Genomic DNA, 20114 nt, shown 5'->3' with positions numbered 1-20114 from the left:
AATCGCTTTTCTTCTTTGTTGGGTGAACCAAAATCACTTCCAGTGATTTTACCCATCTGTATTATGTACTTTGGACTCCAGCGGCACCTGTGTGTCGTTTTGGGTCAGCCTGATGAATAGTTTCGATTTCAATAACTCTCCAACGGGTAGACCGATACCGCAGGAAATGACCTGTCGCTGCGCGCCCAGCAGGTGATTTATTTCCATGCGCCAAGACCTAGGACACCTTTGCGCGTGCATGCGAACCTGGTCCAAATTTAGGACAAAATGCCTTCAAAAGTTTTGCATAACTCCCCTGATTGGCACTTAGCTCACCTGTGCGAGACATCTCCGTTTCATTACAAAATTTATAGAGTTGTGTCCTATTTCTACATCAATTCCATACCTTGATCTTGTTTTTGATTGCGCCGGGAGCCTCTCGAAGCCTTGTCAACATGCTTCTAATTATAATTTACGCCTTAGGACGAGCCTGTTTCTTTTCTGTCATCGCATCCCAGTATTAATTCGTGTTAATTGATTTCCCGAGGGTTCTAGCGTCACGCCGACGGTGGCGTGGTTGCTGATTGCCTCGAGGTCGCCTGGTGAGCCGTGAGGGGCTGCAGCGAAATGATCATTAGTTTGTGCCAATACGCAGCCGTATTGATGAGCTTACCGGGTGGATACAGCCCGGATACACCGCGGGAGGGTACCCGGATACCGGAGGGAGGGGGTCCGGGCTGTAAGGATACGCCGGTGGTGGGAGCGCTGCATAGGGATGTGCCGCATGGGTTCATCTAAGCTGACAGCAAATGGTTTGACTATTGAACGGAATAATTTGGCATTGACTATAGGCTGAAACTGATGTGTTATAAACTGTGGAGGTGTTATTCATGATATGTTATTAACCCTGTCTTTTGTCATTTTCAGCGCTCAAGTCGACTGCTCTGTATCGGTTCTTCAAGTACATTGAGAACAGAGACGTCGTTAAACAGGTGGGCTTCTGATTCCTATTGTAATGGGCAGTGGCAGAGATATAATTATCTCAGCGGGGACTTTCCTCATTTCTGTAATATATCTGATCTTTCGTGTAATGGATGTGCTTCACGTAACTACTGACCCATCGGGATCAGTATCAATACGTCATATCCTAATCCCACGGAATAGTTCTTAGTAACAGAGCCGATCTTCCGCCCACGCTCCCATCTCAAATCCCGCCTGACGACTTCGCCAATCCCTATCACTTACAACATTGAAAAGTCGGTGATACGAAGCCTTCCGGATCGCTTCTCAGCACAATTATGTTATTGCTGCCTTCCGCGGATTTCCTAGATGGTGTTTCAGTTTGGACTGTCTATCCGTGCCTGCTAGTCTATGATTAGATCGTCTTGGAATGGGCGCTACTGGGGATATTGTCTTTTGTTCGGTGTTCGATAGGGAGGCTGTGTGGTGCGACAGTTTCCTAGCTTATAAAGTCATAATTATATTAACCGGACGGATGGGATGCATGCCACGCTTTTTTGCTTGGTACCAAGCGGAGGTTTCTACATCGTAGAGTAGGACCATTTGTTGTTCCGGAAAATGCTTAAATTAAGCACCAACGCCATCACCAACTATCGTTCTGGCTTTTCGCCTGTCTTTGTTTCTGTTGCTGAGAAACCTTTGCTCTCTGGGGATTGTTCAATCTGGAGAAATTTGTGGGGCGGTGGCTATCTTGCTCCGCCCTTTACTGGAGGATTTGCCGCGGCTTGATTTATTATTGTGTTCTTTTCCTGTAGAAATTGCTTCGTAACCGTCTTCCGGCTGATAGCCTCCAATATGTTGCCGAAGATATTGCGCTTCTTTGTGGTGCTTAGGCAGATGGCTCGCGCTCTCATTTGGAAGGCGAGGTTCTTGTGTGTGTGCCGCGGATTCTTCAGGCTGGACGAATATTGGAGTCACGCCTACGAGCCAAAGCCGCTGTGAAATTTCGGGCATGTTGCTTGATTATGTTGCAACGTCAGACACTTTTAGTTACTCTCACACATGAGATCCTGAGACGTCATATTATACAATATACATGTTACAGGGAGTATGCGATTTCAGTTAGTTTGCAACGACCCTAGGGTGGTTGTAACCTCCCTGAACGATCAGTTTGTTTGCAACGACCCTAGGGACGTTACAAAATAACTGCTCATTCCGGGACGTTGTAACGAAACTAGGGTCGTTGCAACCTCCCTAGTTAGTATGCAACGAACCTAGGGTTGTTACAAAATAACTAGGGAGTTTAAGAATTCATCGAGTCTCGTTTCACAGGAGGGCCGTCAACAATCTTGTCCAATGAAAATCTTGCTCAATCTAGCTCATTTAAAAAGAAAAGGGGAACAAAATTTGAACATTCAGCTCAGGAGTATTTCACGACGGCCATCTATAGTACACATTTTGTGCAGATTAGGTGCACATTTGGTGAAGATTTGTTCAAATTAGATGGACATTCGCCAGGAAGCCCTTCGTAAAAACGGCCAGTATCCGCTCGTTTCCAGTCTTTGTGATCGTAAACGTTCAAACATGTGAAATGATGGTGGTCCCATGCATTATGGTGGGTGTCGAGGTCACGTGAATGTCAGGTCAAGGTCATTGACCTTTGATGACCTTAGTTCACTTCTTCTGGGCTCATAAATTTTTAGGCTAGTTTTTTTAGCTGATTTCGAATTTAGCACCCATTTGAACATTTACGAAGTAATTTTGGCGCCTTCCTACAATGTCACGAAGCTGTCAGTGTTGGTTGACACCTATTATGGACAGCTAGCAAGACGCCTACTGGTTGACCTGACCTGACCTGACCCGACCTGGCCTAAAAGCATCAAGACATCATCGGTGATCAAAGCTAACATGAAATTCGTGATCAGCGTCCCAAAAAACGTCGTATCAACTAACTCTCCAAAGTTTTAACAGGTCATAGGTCCCGATTTTCCCGACTTTTGAGTCACTGGCCTGACCTGGAAGGTCAACCAATAACCTAGCCCCGCCTTTTGCGTTTGCAGCTAGCAAAACACCAATAAGGGCGAGAGTTAACCCCGCAGGACCTGTTGGTTTTCTACATACGCGCCGGCCGGGGGGAGGGCTGGTACGACCGCCTCGTCGTTTTTCGCCCCCGTTGGATTTAGAGCGTCGCGGAAAAAACGAGCGTGTGTGCCGTTAGGAGACACAGCAGCTAGTACCCGATTTTAAGGTCTCAGGTCAACTGGTGACCTCTGAGGTCGGGTCATGTGACCCAAGACACGGGTTCGGTTTTTGATCAATAACTTAAAAAAAAAAACAGTTGCAGAGCGCAATTTTAGCATAAACGTGCTCGCCTTGCTCAGGCGTGTCGAATGGTATACTTTTTGTTCGGATGAGGTCAACTTGAGGTGTTGACCTCGGGTCAAGGTCAGGTCAAAGACCCCTAGGTCGTGAAATTGGTCAAAAGAGGTCATGTTGCATTTTATTCGATTCGGCAGGTCTTCCTCAGTCCATTGGTGGCTTGACCGACTCGCTAGCTCAGTTTGATCGGGAGTTACTTACGAAAAGCTCGTATGACCCTAGTGACGTCATAATCACGCAACGTCAACAATGCAAAATTGAAGCATCTAACTTTTGCAAGGAGTGCATGAAATCACGATCCGTGTGCTTGCAATAGTTTGAGATTGCTCCCGGCGCCAGAATAGCAGTTTTCATTTTTCTCAATTGACTTATAGTGTTGAGGTCACGTGACCGACCTGACCTCATGTGATCTTTAGGAACAATCCTAGAGGTACAAGTTGTGAGACTTCTACATAGGAGATGCACGTTCTGTAAGTTTCATCCCCTGTAAAAGCTCCTCTGGGACTGAGGGCGTTGCGAAGTTGCGGCATCTGAGGACCGTCCACTTTGACGTCATAGGTCAGTAACCTGACCTGACCTGAAAATCTGGTTGGTGTCACAAGATCCGGCTTGAATTAAAGGTCAGGTATGCCTAGTTTCAGCTCTCTGTTGCTGGCGTGTTCGGAGCTATCGCGAAAAAAACTAGGGGGCGAGGATTAAGCTAGGCTGGTTTGGGTAAGTTTGGGTCAAGTAGTTATAGGCGTCCCACCCGCACCACCTATTTATAGCAGCTGTACCTAAACCACCAGCGACAGCTTCGTAGCAAGTTGCATTGGCACCACAACTATACGTGCTTCTCAAATGTCTCAACGAATGCTGGATTCGAAATAAGCTAAAAAAATCCTTAAAATCGTACAATTTGGAACAGTCACCCGAAGTCACCAAACGTCAATGACCTTGACCTGGCCGACAACTGACAAGTCAACTTGAAACCCATCATGATGCATGGGACAACCATCAGTTGATATGTTGGCACGTTTATATGTAATCACAATAGAAGTCTGGAAACGCAATTTACGAGTAGTGTGCGCTAACATAAACGGCAAATCATTTCGGTCTGCCATGGTCTCAGAAATCAGATCAAAGGTCAAAGGTCATTGGTTTCAGGATCATGTACTGTATAGGGAATGTGTAACCAGTAACGTAGATAAGTTCGAGGACACTCAAAGTTTCGTCACGATCGGTCGCTTTTAGCGCGAGATAATCGCGAAAAAAAACGAGGGGTTTTATCCGACCCGCACCCCTAAAAGTGTGAGGGATTACCCGCACACGGATAGCGACGGATATCCATCACACCTACCCCAGTAACTCTATTTTCTACATGTAAGCATATGCTGGCGATATAATGCAGCCAAAATTATCACAGTTACGTAAGTACCTTGTCCCGGGCACCACATATATGTACTCCTTAGCTGAATGTTCAAATTGTGTTCTCCTTTTCTCTTAAGCTGAACTAGATTGAACAAGATTTTCATTGGAAAAGATTGTTAACGGCCCTCCTGTGAAACGAGACTCGATGAATTCTTAAACTCCCTAGTTATTTTGTAACAACCCTAGGTTCGTTGCATACTAACTAGGGAGTTTGCAACGACCCTAGTTTCGTTACAACGTCCCGGAACGAGCAGTTATTTTGTAACGTCCCTAGGGTCGTTGCAAACAAACTGATCGTTCAGGGAGGTTACAACCACCCTAGGGTCGTTGCAAACTAACTGAAATCGCATACTCCCTGTAACATACATATTGCAGATTGCCCGTAGATGTTAATTTTCCTGGCCATGTTGTAAGGTTACTGGGCCGTTCCATACCTGTCTGGCTGCCGGTGCCACTGTCTGCCCCCCCCCCCCCCGTGGAGGTGTTGTGCTCCTCTGTTGGCGACAGGCGGGGCCTGCGGGGAACGGACGAGCCTCCACCCCCTCCCCTCGCCTCCCCTCCCCTCCCCTCCCCTCCCCTCCGGGGGTGAGTGGGAGGCCCGCCCGCGGGCTATGTGCTCGCCGCTCCCTCCAGGGATTGTGCGTGGATGTTGGTGATCGGCCACCAGGCTGTAGCGCAGATGGAAATGGCCGCTGTCTACCCGAGCGGGCACAACGTAAACACTTCTTCTGATTGGAACACCAGATACGAGAGAGCGGGCCCGGTCGTTATTCAGTGGCAATTTCCTTTGTTGGTATGATACGCATCATTTGTTCTCCCGCTATCGCGTTGCTGTGAGAAGGATTATTGTAGCAGCGAAGTGCTTTGCTTCGAGTGTTTTGAATCTTATGTGCGAGACAAATAACTTCTGCTTGAAATGATTGTTAAATGTTTGAGCAAACTTGCCATCCTTCATTTATTGTTTGACATAATTGAAGAACCATCAAACTGGTGGTTAGGGGCGGTTTGTTGAATTCAGAAGAATGAAAAGCATTCCATTTGTAAATTGGTTGTCGATTGAACGGCTGCCAATAATGAACTAATCGAGATAAGTGCCTCCGTGCTGCCAACTTGTCTTGAGAGAAACGAATTCGACGTCGATGTCTTGTACACCAGCTAACACAAACCTTTACATGGTAGCTTTCCGCACGAGAGTCCGCTCTAATATTTATGAAACACTGCCGCTTTAGAAATTCAACTATTCCACGCTGTCTAATGGCTGGTCATAAATGCAGCGCTGTACCGATTCGTCAAATGTCTTATTTACCCGAAGTGAAATGCGTAGCACTTAGTATTTCTCAAGAGAACATGGCTCAGTAAGCCCAGCTGTGACCAGCTTTTCATGATATATTTGATATCGTAATTCTCCTCGTATCATCGTAATTATATCCTAATTATAGCAAGAGGTCTGTAAGACGTGGACACTAGCACTGGTGGACAGTGGATACTATGTTTTATGTGTGTGTGCGTGTTTTGTGTGTCATATGATCCTTATCCACGTATTCGTATATTGTCGTCAGGTGCTGAAAGAGCGAGGGCTCAAGAAGATCCGTCTGGGTATCGAGGGCTACCCGACCCACAAGGAGAAGGTGCGCACGCGACCGGGCGGCCGCGCAGAAGTCATCTACAACTACGTACAGAGGCCGTTCATCCACATGTCCTGGGAGAAGGAGGAGGCCAAGAGCAGACACGTCGACTTTCAGGTGAGAAAGGGAAGGATTGGTGAGGGGCACACCCAGTTGGATTTGGGGGTTGAAGGGAGTGGACTTCTGTGCGAAGCAACCGGGCCTGCCTGATTATGGACGTTGTATATTTAGTGTGTGACGCTTTCATAATACAAATGGTTTGACGGGATCTTTAGGAAACGTTATCTACCTGGCTTTTTTTCTAGTCTTCGTGTTCAAAATCAGTGTCACGCATTTGCTGGCATCATACTTGCTGGAAGAGTGGCTTGCGTAATTAAATCCTGAGGTCTTCCACTTGCAAATTCCAGTATTCTGACTTCTGAGGCCCTTCAAATCTTTTAGGTGCCCTCTCAATCCATAGAGGCACTTGAGTCATCATTGGCATCCCACGAATCTAGAACGCTGCGCGATATCCCAAAGCTGCGGTCAGTTGACTCGTCGTGCATATTTCACATTCACCTTCAGTGGAACCCTCCGTAATATTCCCCACACGACACAGTTGAACGACCCTCGGCTCCAACCCCGTACCCGGCGCCGGCCGAGCCACCGTCCCCCATTAGTCTGATGCATATTTGATGGCACTAAATCGTAAACGTGATGCGTGCTGCCATCAGCCGACCGACAATGAGTGTCTTTCTGGTCACGTTTCTGCAGTCTGCCCGGTGCTGTTAATAATGAACGCTGTGCTGCTTCCAATGCACGGCGCTGGACCATTTATAGCGCCACTCGCAGCATAGGGCACTGTTTGTGCGGACAATTAGGGGCCAGAGAGTCGACCCGGGGTGACTCGGAAGGGCACGGCCCTGAGAACGGGCTGCCTCCTAATGGCAGGATTGTTGTGGTCGAGTGTTTGTGCGTGGGTGTCTTTGTGTGAGTGTGGGATGGTTATTAAATGGCCCAGATGTTGATGATGCTCAGTGTTATATTGCTAACACTAAGCCTACAGACAATATGCGGCTGATTTTGTCAACGTATGATGATTGGCATTGTGCACAACATTGCAAAGTAAGCCCTCCTAAATGGGAATTGGGAACCCCGCTCCGCTTAACGTCTTTTCTCGACTCCGTCCGACCGTATTTTTGTCGAACCTGCTGTTGTCGGCCCGCGGCTGTCAACCTGTCCCAATTTCCGACATTCTACGACCAGTCTGTCGGCATCTGTCGTGCGCCTGTCCGACCTTCCTCCGCGTCTGTTCTTGTCTCCTGTTATCGGTCACGGTCTGCTTAGCTGTCACACATGTCATACCGGCAAGGCAAACCAACCCTCCGACCTACCGACGGACACACCGACCCGACTTTTTGTGTTTTGTTCCGGCCGTCACCGCCCGCCTCTGATGCTACCATTGGACCTGGGGGAGAGTATTTTGACCCCGCCGACCATCGTGAGCTATTTTGTTGGCCGACGCGTGCTTCCATACACTGAAGATCTCACACTGTTACTGGAGGAGTTTTATGACGGCCCAATAATGCTGGGAAGCGACTGGACGGACTGGATGGCCGGGATGGTAGGATGATGCTGGAGCGTTGCTGCTTCGAGCAGCAACACTTCTGCTGGCTAATTTGTTAATTAATGCAGGAGGCATAATGGACAGACTAATGTATGCATCTATTCAGTGTTTTTTTTTTATAGTCTGCAGCGTTCCTCGTATTTCTGCTGTAGTTGGGGGCGTTGAAAACGGTTCGCAACCATTGAGCGGTTTATCGCGAAGACTGCTTTCTACGTATTTCTCCTTTTGTGCCCGCATATCCTGGTGAAATATTGCCTAGTTACACATTTTGCCTTCAGCGACCTCTGCAACTCTTTTTTTTGCGTTAGCACTGTTAAACTGAATGCTTGCTTTGAATAACGGATTCCTAGCAATGCAAAGAGTGCGAATAATGGGACAAATATCAGACAAAGCTCCCGATGCTTGCTGACAGCCTACTCGTCTGATAAAGCCCAGTCGCTGTAGCTGTCTGTGTCCGGGTCGCACCATTTCATAAAATGAGTCGCCTGGTAAGAAGTGATTCCTGAAGAGTTAATTAGTTATATGGGACGGGTCGTAGGACTTCATTGTTGCTCATAGACGCGGGAACCGGGGAGGGGGGGGGCAGTGGGGGCAGCTTGCCCCCTAACTCTGGGGCCGTGAGGGCGGTGCCCCCACAACTTTGAGACGGAACACCGCGCTTTTTGTGCGAATGTTTTCTTTTTTTGTTGAAAAAGCCAAGGGATGAAAAATAAGTGGCCTAAAACCGGTGAGAAAACTAGATATGGGGGTACCCTAGGTTGATCTCTATTATGGTGTGCCCCCCCCCCCCCCCCCCAGTATGAAAGTAGTTCCCGCGCCCCTGTTGTTGCCACTCGCTGTTCTCGGGTAGGGGCGGCTGCGAACTGGTGACCCGCTGATAAGTCTGCCATCTACCGGTAGTGTTTGCCAGTGAAAACGCCATCTGGTGAGCGGGGCTTCTCCTCGGGGAAGGCTGTGGTGATGCCGCTTCAGTCTGAGTTACCTAAAGTAACTTCCCTTTAGTTCCTTTTTCCTATTTCTGATCTCTTTTACTTTGGTTTACACGTCACAAGTCATCACTTGCTGCGCCCCTATCATTTTCTAGTATTCCTCCTTCATGGAACCATGTGAGACGTTTCAAACTTTCATGGCTCAAGACAATGGTAATATTTGAATATTTTATCACAGCAGACGGCAGAGCTGTTCTTCTGTGAGAGGATTTTTGTGTCTCTAGATTCCACATTTTCCAGTGGCTAGCTCAGGGCTCCGGCGAGCACGGCAATTTCGCATGATTTACTAATGCCAGAGAAAACTCAGCGGAATCTGTCGCCTCATTTTCTTCTCCAAACGTGTCTTTACCGCTGAGATATGCAACTCCAGATGTCCAACTTTCTGAAAAGCTATCCCCGACAAAACGTTCCCTTTCTATGTATCTCACAGGTTTAACAACCAGCACCGCTCTCCTTTTCACATAATCCCCGACAACTCCTTATGACTCGCCAGTAAGCGCAGTCACTCGTGTCTCATCTGACACCACCGCCGTCTCTGTTCCGGTTTCTCCATCCGGGTCTCCTCGGGTCCAGCTGTGTCCCCTCGACTGTCGGTATATCGCGCTCTCGCCCTCTCGGGCGGACCGCCATCTGCACGTGCTACCGTCGTCAGCGGTCCGATACGGTGCCATCAGACGGTGCCGGCGGACCAATAAGGCGAGCCAGGTGGCTGGAGCGGACCGCCGCTGGTGCCGGGGACACAGCCGAGAAGGGTGGGGTGGGGACAGGAGAGATGCTGAGACGACGGCCACATCCGAGAACACAGACGGGAATAGTCAGGTCACAGAAAAGTCTTTTTTTTTTTACTGCCTATGCGGGTTTTATTGATCATTGTCAGGGTACATAATACATATATCATGCTGGCATAGTATCGATCATATTTGGCAGTGAGATCAGGCAGCTGAAGTATCGGTGCCATTTTTTATTCGTCGCCTTTCTCACCTTAACCGTAATTTTCTGAGTGGTTAATGGTCTTGGGAAGAGAAGTGAATTTCTATGGTATGAGAAAAAAAATGTTCAATTTGTCTGGATACGGTTCGAGGTATTCAATAATTTCAGTTTCCATTTTGTTCCAAACACTGGTATTATCCGGTGCCTCGGGTCCTCGTGGAGGCTGTATCATCTTTCAGAGGCGGTGCGGTGTGTTTTTGCGGCCGGACTGTCGCCGTTAGTTCCGTTTTTACACACGTAATTGGATCTCGGTCGCAGCCACGGACCGCTGTCGTTTCCCAAAGTCGCTGTTTAACGGCCGGAGAGCCACCATTGTTAGCTGCTGCTGTCCAAGTTGTGTTCTTCGCCCGACGAACTCGACGCCGGGGGCAGTTTGTTTTCCTCTCCACGTCGGACCGCCGACCTAAAGTTGTCACCAAACTTCTTCTGCCGTCTCCGCCGCCTGCTCTTCCGGTGTCAGCGTACCGCTGTGGTTAAGAGCTTCCGTTGCCTCCGCCGAGACTGCGCCCCGATATTGAAACGGTCAATTTTACGAGCGAAGTTACTGGCTTCGCTAGATAATCGCTGCCTGCTTGCTCAGCTTTGTTGGTTGTACTTGGTAAGTTGGTAGTAGTTTAGTCGTAAGTCACACACTTTTGCATCGGGCTCATGAATATGCATGCGTAAATTTGTCGTACTTGCAAAGTGCCGAATGATGTTCCTCGTGTATCGTCTCTTATAACTCGATTATTCGTGATTTGTTATTCCTTATTTTGTTTCTTATGCACACTCTAGATGACACTCCATTGCATGTTTTATCTGATTTTGCCTTTCGTGCAACTAAATTCCGCTGGTAAATTAGGAAAAGGATATTGAGCTCATTCGTACCCTTTCCTCAGGGATAAGTTTGGAGTAGTACGGCGTAAGAGTAGTTCGGAGAAAGGTTTAGCACCTGCTTTCCTAGTGAGCGCCAAGTGACGACTGTCGGGAGCACTTCGTTCGGCGTACTGTCCGACAGGTCTTGTCGTGCCGTAAAACGTTCGCTGCTCATTCCTTGAACACTTGGCCAGCCTTCTACACGTAGGGGTGTCTGGAGAGCCATCTCTATTCATAGAACATTGGTTTATTCGTGCGATTCACAAAGTCGGCGAAGTGAAACACCACTTCAGGGGCTACGTTTCAGGGAATCAGGATGAGAAACACCATTGGATTCTTGGGGTTCGCTGGTGGAGCGTTAGCTGTGAAGATGAATACGAATGTTGTAGACGTGAGGTGATTTGGTTGAATGTATTTCACACATGCGTTTTTCCTAGTAAAGCAGAGCCATTCATTCTGGCCATGTCCTCGCTGACCCCAATAGCCTTCAGAGGCTTTCGTGTTCAACAGAAGCATCTTCCTCCTTGTTTTTGCGAAATCAGTACATCTTGTTTTATCATTACGGGCCGCTGTTTTGCGACCATCCTCATACCACTGTGTTTCTCCTTCCTTACTCATTGTTTCTGACAGGGTCCTGCAGGAAAGTTTCTGCTTTCCGGTCCAAAGAATGTTCCTATATTCTCACTCCCTTCCTCTCGTCTACCGCCCTCACCACAACTCTGTTCGTCCAGCTCTTGTCCATTCCCGACCGTCTCTCGGCCGCCATGCCGTTGCCACGCCCTTCCCTCCGCTGTCTGCCCGTCCTGCCCGCCCGTCCATCCACCCTGCCCGGCCCTGTCTCTGGCTGTCTTCCCTCCCTGCTCAGTGCTCACCCTGTGTTCGCGGCCGCGTCGGTCGTGCAGGCCCGTGCCGGGCGCCGTGCCCACCCAATCGGACACGCCGACTGCGTGTGCGCCCGGCCGTCCGTCGGCACGTCAGCTAATTAGCAGGTGGGCCGCCGCCACTAACTAGTCGGCCCGCCGGACCGCCGAGAGGCCCCGATATCGGCTGACGCGCCCACTGCCCGCTGACGCGCCCGCTGCCCGCTGATGGCTGATGGGGTGGGGAGGGGCTGGTTGGGGCGTGGTAGGTGGTGTGAGAGGGGAGAGGTGGGCGATGAATGGACGGAGCGACCCGTACTTTCTAAATTTATATATTTGGAATGTGTGATGTTTGGAAAAGTTTACGTGGTATGCAAAATAACTAAATCCAAATAGTGTCTGCCTGGATGGACGCGTAATGACTTTTGACTTCGTTGTCAAAGCGCTCCAAAATTCCAACAAACAATATGAGCCTCTGGCATTTTAAGGGCTTGATAGACTCACTGGGTGCATTTTTCCGCTTTCTGTCAGCTCATACCACTTTTTCGCGCTGCCAATCCTATTTACGGTTCATGGTAGGAGAGGGCAAAGAGATTAATATCTAGCTGGAACATTCGACCACAATTACGCAAGTAACGCGCCGTAGAACTGATGAATGACGCTGCATGACGCACCACCATGCCATGAGTGACAGGTTTCTGCGTAACCAAACGAAATAAAGCGGATGTGTGTGGCGTCACAGCTGCCATTCGTAATACGCGTTACAGCTGTGTGCGGCTGCGCACTGCCCACTCAGAAGGAAATCCATCGGTCGAGCTCCGTCAAAAATCTCTCCGTCTGTGGTCGGACGCCACGCCACGCCAGCAGCTGGGTGAATGTTTTACGGCCTGTGAAGGCCGATCCATATCCGGAGTACTCAGAGAAGGCGGTTACTCACTGGTGGTACCGCCAGCCACGGCTGTGGACGGTCACACTCACGTCATTGATGAGCGAAATGTGCGCGTTTTGTGGAACGCCATGAGGTGCGATGTTTACCTGGATACCGTCGTAAGCTATTGGGTAGTGTCCATGGGCGCTACTCCTTATCGCTAAGTCGGCGTCACATGATATTGGCTAGCGCCGATATTCGTGCTGTCTTGTTTGTTTGTTTTTTTACCGGGCGTTTTTTGCTTGGTCAGAAAGGGAGTTTTTTACAGATCTTCCTCGACGGAAGAGGCTGGGTCGGAGCCAGACAGCCGGGGAAGGGGCGGGGTGGGCTGTAGTTCCGTTTGGTAATGGCTTGCCCTTGCTGGGAGCACAAACAACACATATTTAGACACATAAACACCGCTTCACTGGACAATGGGTCATCAAGACATGGATATCTCGTGCGATCACTAAGCCGTAAAGAACAACTGCACTGATTCCAGAAGCCTTTAGTCCATGGTCTAATGGGAAGATATTTCTCTGGCTTATTTTTCAATCACCATGAAATGCCATCCAGCAAACATTCATTCCGATTGTAGGCCTCGCGGCATGCAATTGACCAGCTTCCTACCGATTTTTTCGGTTATCTTGCGATACGTGTTTAACGATAACCTCGATGCGCTGTAGCAAGTGGACACGACAGGTGTTAGCTATCAGGCTGTCGGGTGTAACTCGGAATAGTAACCGCTGAAAAAGTACGTGAATGAAATTCTGATGTGATGGCGGATTACAGGTTTTCTTCTCATGTCACCATGTTGTGGTCACGAGTGGTGTAGTTGTGGTAGAATGACAGCCACACGCTGAGCACGTGTTCATGTTTTATGACATGTCTGGGATTTGCTGCCGATAAGATGGCATGCGTGTTACGATCAATAAACGGAATTTAATTCAGCGTTTTGATAAATCTGAATTCTGAAAGCCTAAAAAGTGGCAAATACTTTATTGCATTCAATTTACTTTAAAACTTCCATGCCAAACTCACGTATTGAACTTTAATTTCAAGTCGCAGTCAGCGAAGACAGAGATATCTACCCCCCCCCCCCCCCTAACCCCACCATCCCTGAGGCGCAGCGCAGTGACAGAAAGTGGCAGTGACGGTCCGCGGTCCTCACGGCTGGGCGGGCACGCTGTCGGCCGAACGACCCCGATACGCTCCCCAGCCTCATGGGGAATCTTTGCGGTCCTGTCTGAGGAAACGAGCGGTGTGAGCCAGGATGGGGACGGGTGACGGAGCTGATAGTGTCTTCTGTATCTTTAATGGTTTTCTCAATGATCACGCCCGATAAAGCGTTTTAAATACTCAACCTACGCTGCCACATCGGTAAGGTTTCTGAAATACTAAAGTGCTGTTAACTGTATCATAATGCTAGTAGCGCCGTGTGTGGCGACCTGACGTCGCGCCCGCTTTGCTGGTATGACGGCAGTAATTCTCAGAAAGAGACGGCACTTAGCTGAAATCGGGTTATTCCCGTTAAGAGCACCTTCAAAGTACCTTTCTCAACGTTCAACTTATTGTCCCGATCCAGTTACTATGGAAACTAAAAGCCTTTGCAGCCGCCGGCAGTTCTGCTGAAGAAGGAACTGAAATTCGTCTGCGTTTCGTAATATAAGAGCCAGGCAACTCAATATTGGTTGGACAATATGTGTTCTAGCAGCCTTGTGGCCTTTGATGTTGTGCTATTCTTCATGTTTTTTGCACCCATTACTACATTTTTATCCTGCGCGCAATGCGTTTTCCTGTCCCCGTCTTTTTCTCGACATCCTCCTGAGACTCTCGTGACCCCGGATGGTCTCTTGGCGGCTGTGGCTGCCGAGGTCCCCCCGACAACTGTCGAGCCGTCTACGACACGTGAGCGTCATTGATTGCCGCCGTCCGCCGCCACTGCCGCCGCCGCGCCCCTGCCACCGTTAGAGATCCATCAGGGTCTCATTAGGCCGAGCGAGGCTTTGGCCAGGCGCAGCCAGGCGACGGAAGGCATCCGGCCGCGAAGTCGACCGCTCGCGCCTGGCGAGTGCCTGCTGAGGATGATACCCTGCGCGGATGAGCCGGTGGCTGATAGTCTGAGCTAGTCTGCAATGGAGGCTGATGGGTGACTGCTGGTCTGATGACTCCAGTGTGACAGTCTGGTGGGTAGCTGCGAGACAGTCTGATGGGGAACGATGTGACCGTCGGATTTTGGACGGTAGCTGACGATATTTTGACTGCGGTGAGACATTTCAACGCCAGTTATTGGCTCTCTGTCCTGCCACGGATTGTGGCTGACTGTTCGACCAAGGGCGAATATACAATTCAGCGCGGCTGGCTGTGACTACCGTCGCCGTTCTCCGCACGGATGTGATGACGGCGAAGGAGACACCGAAACCCAGACCCAATCTCACCAAGTGACGCGAATAGGATTTCTCAGCACCGGCTGAGCGCTAGTGGTCGTAAACTGGCGGTAAATGCTAAATGTTTTGCACGAATTTCCGTTCGGCCGGCCTCGCCGTTGCCAGGAATCCGTCAGTTGGCGCAAATGGCTGCCGCTGCTGTCTTGGATCCGTCGGGATATGACGTTGGTGAAGGGTGGCCTTCGAGCGTCGTCGGGTGCCAGTCATGCAAAATTTGCCGCTGGAAGATGATATTGATTTACTTGGTTTACTGTGTGCTGATCGTGGAAGGCGGTTATTTGATTTACGGCTCGTTCGGTTCAAAGGAATTCAGACTCCAACTTAAAGCGGTCAGATCCCATATTATATTCGAATAGACACAAACATTTTAAGGTGGTGCTGCAAGAGCTCGCATTTCCAATGTTAACTTCGCCTTCTACACTGTCGTCCATGTGTTCTGTGCTCGACAAGCCCCGGTTTTCACCGTCTATACCCGTCTGGAAGCCTGTTCGTGCCACGCCATGTCACCACTCCGTCGGACGGTAAAAAGATGACCGGCCCAACCGCTGAACCGTTTTTGGGCGGCGCTGGGCGCGCGTGACCGAAGCGTTCATGGCGTGTGGATCGGCGAAGGCTGACCGGCCGACTCAGGGGCAGGTGCGGCAGGTCGGGACAGAGCTAGCGAGCGGCGAACGCGGAGTGGAGGACAGCAGGCGATGGTGTATTGTTACCGAGTTTGGGGAGACGGGCATCATGCAAACAATCGACAGAGTGGGCCCATTACAGGTGCCTTGGCTGGCGTGGGTGCAGGGGCGCGGCGCACTCTGACCGAACGTTGCAGCCTGTTATTGGAGGCGGCTGCAGCGTGTATGATTGAAGGACGGAGTCGGTCCGCGGAACCCGTTATTAATATGCATGCCGCCCGCTATCGGGCGGAGGGGCAACTTTCTCCCCTTTTGCTGTGTCGTGGCCGCCGTAGGTCGAGGAGTTATGAAGCAGCACGCGATCGGTCAGCGATGACGCCGAGGAATGCGCAGTTGCAAGATAGTATAAGCCACTCTTTCTCCGTCAACATGTGTTCGTTATTAAATAGTATATGGTATGTTTTGTCTAGATGGCAATTCATGTCAGTAATTTAGGTTTTCGACCAGTAGCTATTTTCGATGTTGGTATCTTGATGGTGTATGTTGTTTTGACCCTTGTGGCGAAGTGATGACAACCGATTTTCCTGTTGTTCGGTGGGCGAAACTGTTGACCAAAAACATTCCTGTCGATCTAAAACCATGGTGCATGTACCAAAATCACCACAGCTTTGCTTTTCAAGCCATCAGCGTCCTGTTAACATGTCTGACATATGTCGTCTGACGCCTGTTGTGACAGCGCGTGCAACATGATCCGTTTTCGCTGCTGTTCGCCAACGATCCGCTCCTGACACAGCTGTTACCTACCGCCCATGATAAAAGTCTGACACCATGCTCCCTCCCTTCTGTTGCAGTGTTTCAAGTCCAAATCGGTGACGGACCTGGCAGAGGCGACGGCTGACCCTCCGATCGACCGGCCGGCAGAGGTCATTGACGGGCCACCGCGCGTCGAGCCGCCGCCGCCGCCTGCTCACGAGCCGCCCGGCGGGGAGGAGGTGAGAGACTGGACCGAGGGGTGAGAAGGGTGAGCAAGGGGCCGTCCCCCGCCGGCTCACGAGCCGCGGGTGTGGAGGAGGTGAGAGACTTACCAGAGGGGTGTCAGAGGGTGAGCAGGGGGCGCCGCCGCCGGCTCATGAGCCGCGGGTGGGGAGGAGGTGAGAAACTAGACCGAGGGAGGGATGTGAGAAGGGTGAGCAGGGGGAGGAGGTGAGAGAATCGCCTGAGGGAGGGGAGTGAGAAGGGACAGCAGGGACCGCCGCTCGGCGCGGAGGAGGCAAGTGACTCGCCCGAGGGTGGTGGGTCGATAAGAACGAGAATGGTGAGCAGAGCTCGCCGTCATAAGACGTGAGAGTCGAGTACGAGAAGGGTAAGCAGGGGTTAGTGAACTGCTTGTAGCTGGGGAATGGGAAGGGATGCCAAGTTTGTTTGAAACAGGTGTCAGTTGTGCGAATTGATGGCGTTCCATGTCCTCGGTGCTTTATGGGGAAGATAAACTTTAGTATGTGGTGGTGCTAATCCTTTTCGTCGATGCTATGTTCTTAAGTCGAAGTTGGTCCCCGTCTCCCCGACCTAACACATGGCAAAGTGTGCACTTTGCTAGTCTTATGTTTCGTCCATTGATTATTCGTACTGGCAGCCTTGCTAAACAATGTGACCTACGCAGAGGAAAGTAGAGCGTTTGGCTTCGAGTTTCGAATGTGGACAATTTGCTACCTTCGAGTCTAATCAGCAAAGTTGGTTGTTAGCCGGATTCATAGTTGAGGAAAATATGTGCTTCAATCAGAAATTCACAGCCTAGAAGAATTAGACGACCAAGACATTGTAATCCGAACAATACTTGGTGTCTCCAGTTTCCTGCAATCCGATAGTGTTCTCGAAAAGCATAGTACCGTTTAGGTAAATGTTGTTTTGTTTTGCAAGACAATAAAATAATGAACATGCTATACAATCAGTTCATATTTAGTATTCTTGAACGATCATACAACACCACTGCCATACCAATCCGTTGGATCCGTTTTATAATGCTGCCTCATGCTCGAACGGCGACACGCGCTGTATTGTGCCCAGTTCAGCTTTTTCTGACAGTCCTCCCGTCTCTGTTCACAGCTGGAGGGAGCAGTGGGCGGCGTGGACCCGGCGGCCGGTCTGGACGCTCTTTGACGCCACTGCTTCTGGTGGACCGAGCGGCGCAGCTCCCTGTGACGTACCCGCTCTCCCCGCTCATTGCCACCGCTCTCCCCGTCGCCTGCTGCCCCTCTCTCTCCGCCAGCTGTCCTCTGACGGCGTCTCAGAGCCTCTGTCTCACTCACACGGCCGCTGTCCATTCCGGCCAAGTCCTGTTCGGTTCGACGGGTTCGACGAGGTCGACTGTGTGTTTTAAAACACCAACGAACGATGAAGAAATAACAGCAGAGTGGGCTCGGATAACGACGGCGGCGGTGGAGCCTGGCCGATTCTCTAAAATTGACAGCGTGCGATTTACTACACCACCCCAGCCGAGCACGATTCTTCGGGCTGGTGCATGCTCGACCGTCGGCCAGTTCCCGGCGCGTGCTTTGCCTGCGGTTTGCAGCGGAGCGTCTATCTCGGCTCGCCGCCGCCACCGCCGCCGCCGTCTACCCTCAGAAAGTCGCTTACGAATGCAGCGCAGTTCGGTTGCCGCTATGCACGTATACTCATAATTGCCAGTTTCGGGACGGGAAGGGCGTGGGGATGGCTGGGAGCGAGCGAGGTCCATTTAATCAAACCACAGCCGAGCTGGGCTGGGCAGGACGGGTCTGATTGGCTGCCTAAAAGAATCTCGATCTAAGATTGCTCCATGCGCTGGATGGCGGAGTGCTGTGGGTCTTGCGCTCGGTGGTTTGAAGTTGTGCCTCCCCTACGTCTGATATCGCGTTCTTAGTCTGGCGACTGGTGGGGCGAAATTTTGAGTGGGTCTCCGCGAGCGGTCGGCGGCTATGAGCGTTCAGAGTGACGACAAGGTTGAGCATCATGTTGGTTCAGCGAACTGCCGGTCAAGCGGGGTACTGGTAGGGAAAGTCTGCTGAAGGATGGGGCAAACGTCTAGTGTGGTTGGTGACCAAATACGGGTGTGAAAAGGTAGAGCTAGCCCGTTAGAAGACCTTAGAAGCTGGCTGCGTGTGGGGTGAAAGAGCGCGAGTCTTTAGTGACCAAGAAATCACGTTTGCCTCTCGTCTTGGCATGTGCGTCGCACGCCGAATTAACGTTACATCCACGCACGGAGCGCGGGTAAGCGGTGATCCGACCTGCCGTTATCCTGTAATCCAGACGACTATTACATCGTTTGACTGGAAGATCGTTTAGCGGGGAGCGAGTGACGAGCTGCGTTGACGGCCTTTCCGACGCCGTCATCTCTTAGTCCTGACCTGACGGCTGTCTCACGGCGCTGGGGTTGTCTCACGGCTCTGCCTCGGGCGTTGTCTCACCGGCTGCCTCGCGGGCGCCGGCTGCCTGTCCTGCCTTGCGGCACACTGTGGTGCCCGTTGCGCGGCGGTCCTCTGTCCTGGCCCTGTGGTGCGGTCTGGGGCGTGGCGGCCGGCTCGGCGCGGTCCTCCCAGGGGTGCGGGGCGCGCCGGGGGCCCGGCCGCAGTTTTTTACTTATCTCACGGGGCGGCGCCAGTGTCGTCGGCCGGTTTTATACGGAGGGCGGTCGCTGTGGGGTGAGGTCGGTGCCCGAGTGTGGTCGGGTGTTCTAACGCACTAACTGCTGTGCATCTATCGCGAGTGGCGGCCTGTGAGCCGACACGGCCCGGGGGCAGCCGCGGCCGGCTGTCGGCCGACGCCGCGCGGTCTCTGCCAATCCAGCTGCCTAAACACACCCTGTTCTATGCGGTGGCCTCGATACATGATATATTATGTGGTATTATTTGTAATAAACTCGATACGCTTCTGGATTGGCGTTTTTCTCTGAATATTTATCATGGATAGATTGCGAATGATAAGCTAGGTCTCGTTAAGAACAAACTTCGAGCGATCATTGACAGGTTTTCACTTTCCCTAAACGGACGCAAGTGTGGCATGTGGTGTGTCGTCATCCTTAAATCCGTACCATAAAGCAGTACCGTTTAGAGCGGCGATTAGGTCACCTCCGTGACAAGTGGTCCTGCAAACGACGGTGGCTCACTCCTAAGTCTACATTCCACCACCATTGGAAAGTAAAGCATTGAACGTTCGTAATGCACTGTATGCTCGCCAACGTTTTATTCCCGAGCGGTTGGCTAAGCGGTCGCACGAATTTCAGAAGTATATGGCACGCTCGACTCAGTAATGCGATGGTCAGTTGTTGGGATAATCGTATCATTGATTTATTATGCAGCGTTGGCTAAATGCCGATTGCTGACATCATTTCCCACGAAACTCGCTTTCCATTTTTATAATGACCTGGATGATGCGCCTTGCTGCTCAGACACTGACCGTTCACACACTGTTTATTAAAGTCTTGTTCAGGCAGTGATCATATATTGTAA

General features: G+C 50.7%; 1 protein-coding gene across 1 annotated transcript; it reads left to right on the top strand.

The window, feature by feature from the left end:
* Nucleotides 1–906: 906 nt before the first annotated feature.
* On the top strand, nucleotides 907–19539 carry LOC122366617 (BTB/POZ domain-containing protein 10-like; the record flags this gene model as incomplete). Its single annotated transcript, XM_043339073.1, has 4 exons — nucleotides 907–971; nucleotides 6288–6470; nucleotides 16482–16622; nucleotides 17734–19539. Coding segments are annotated over 4 exons (443 nt in total), but the record flags the coding sequence as incomplete, so codon positions are not given.
* Between the last annotated feature and the right edge of the window lie 575 nt (nucleotides 19540–20114).

The sequence above is a fragment of the Amphibalanus amphitrite genome, unplaced genomic scaffold, assembly GCF_019059575.1.
Source record: "Amphibalanus amphitrite isolate SeventyFive unplaced genomic scaffold, NRLGWU_Aamphi_draft 000820F_arrow, whole genome shotgun sequence".
Taxonomy (NCBI): Eukaryota; Metazoa; Arthropoda; class Thecostraca; order Balanomorpha; family Balanidae; genus Amphibalanus; species Amphibalanus amphitrite.
This window is presented reverse-complemented; position numbering and strand designations above follow the sequence as displayed.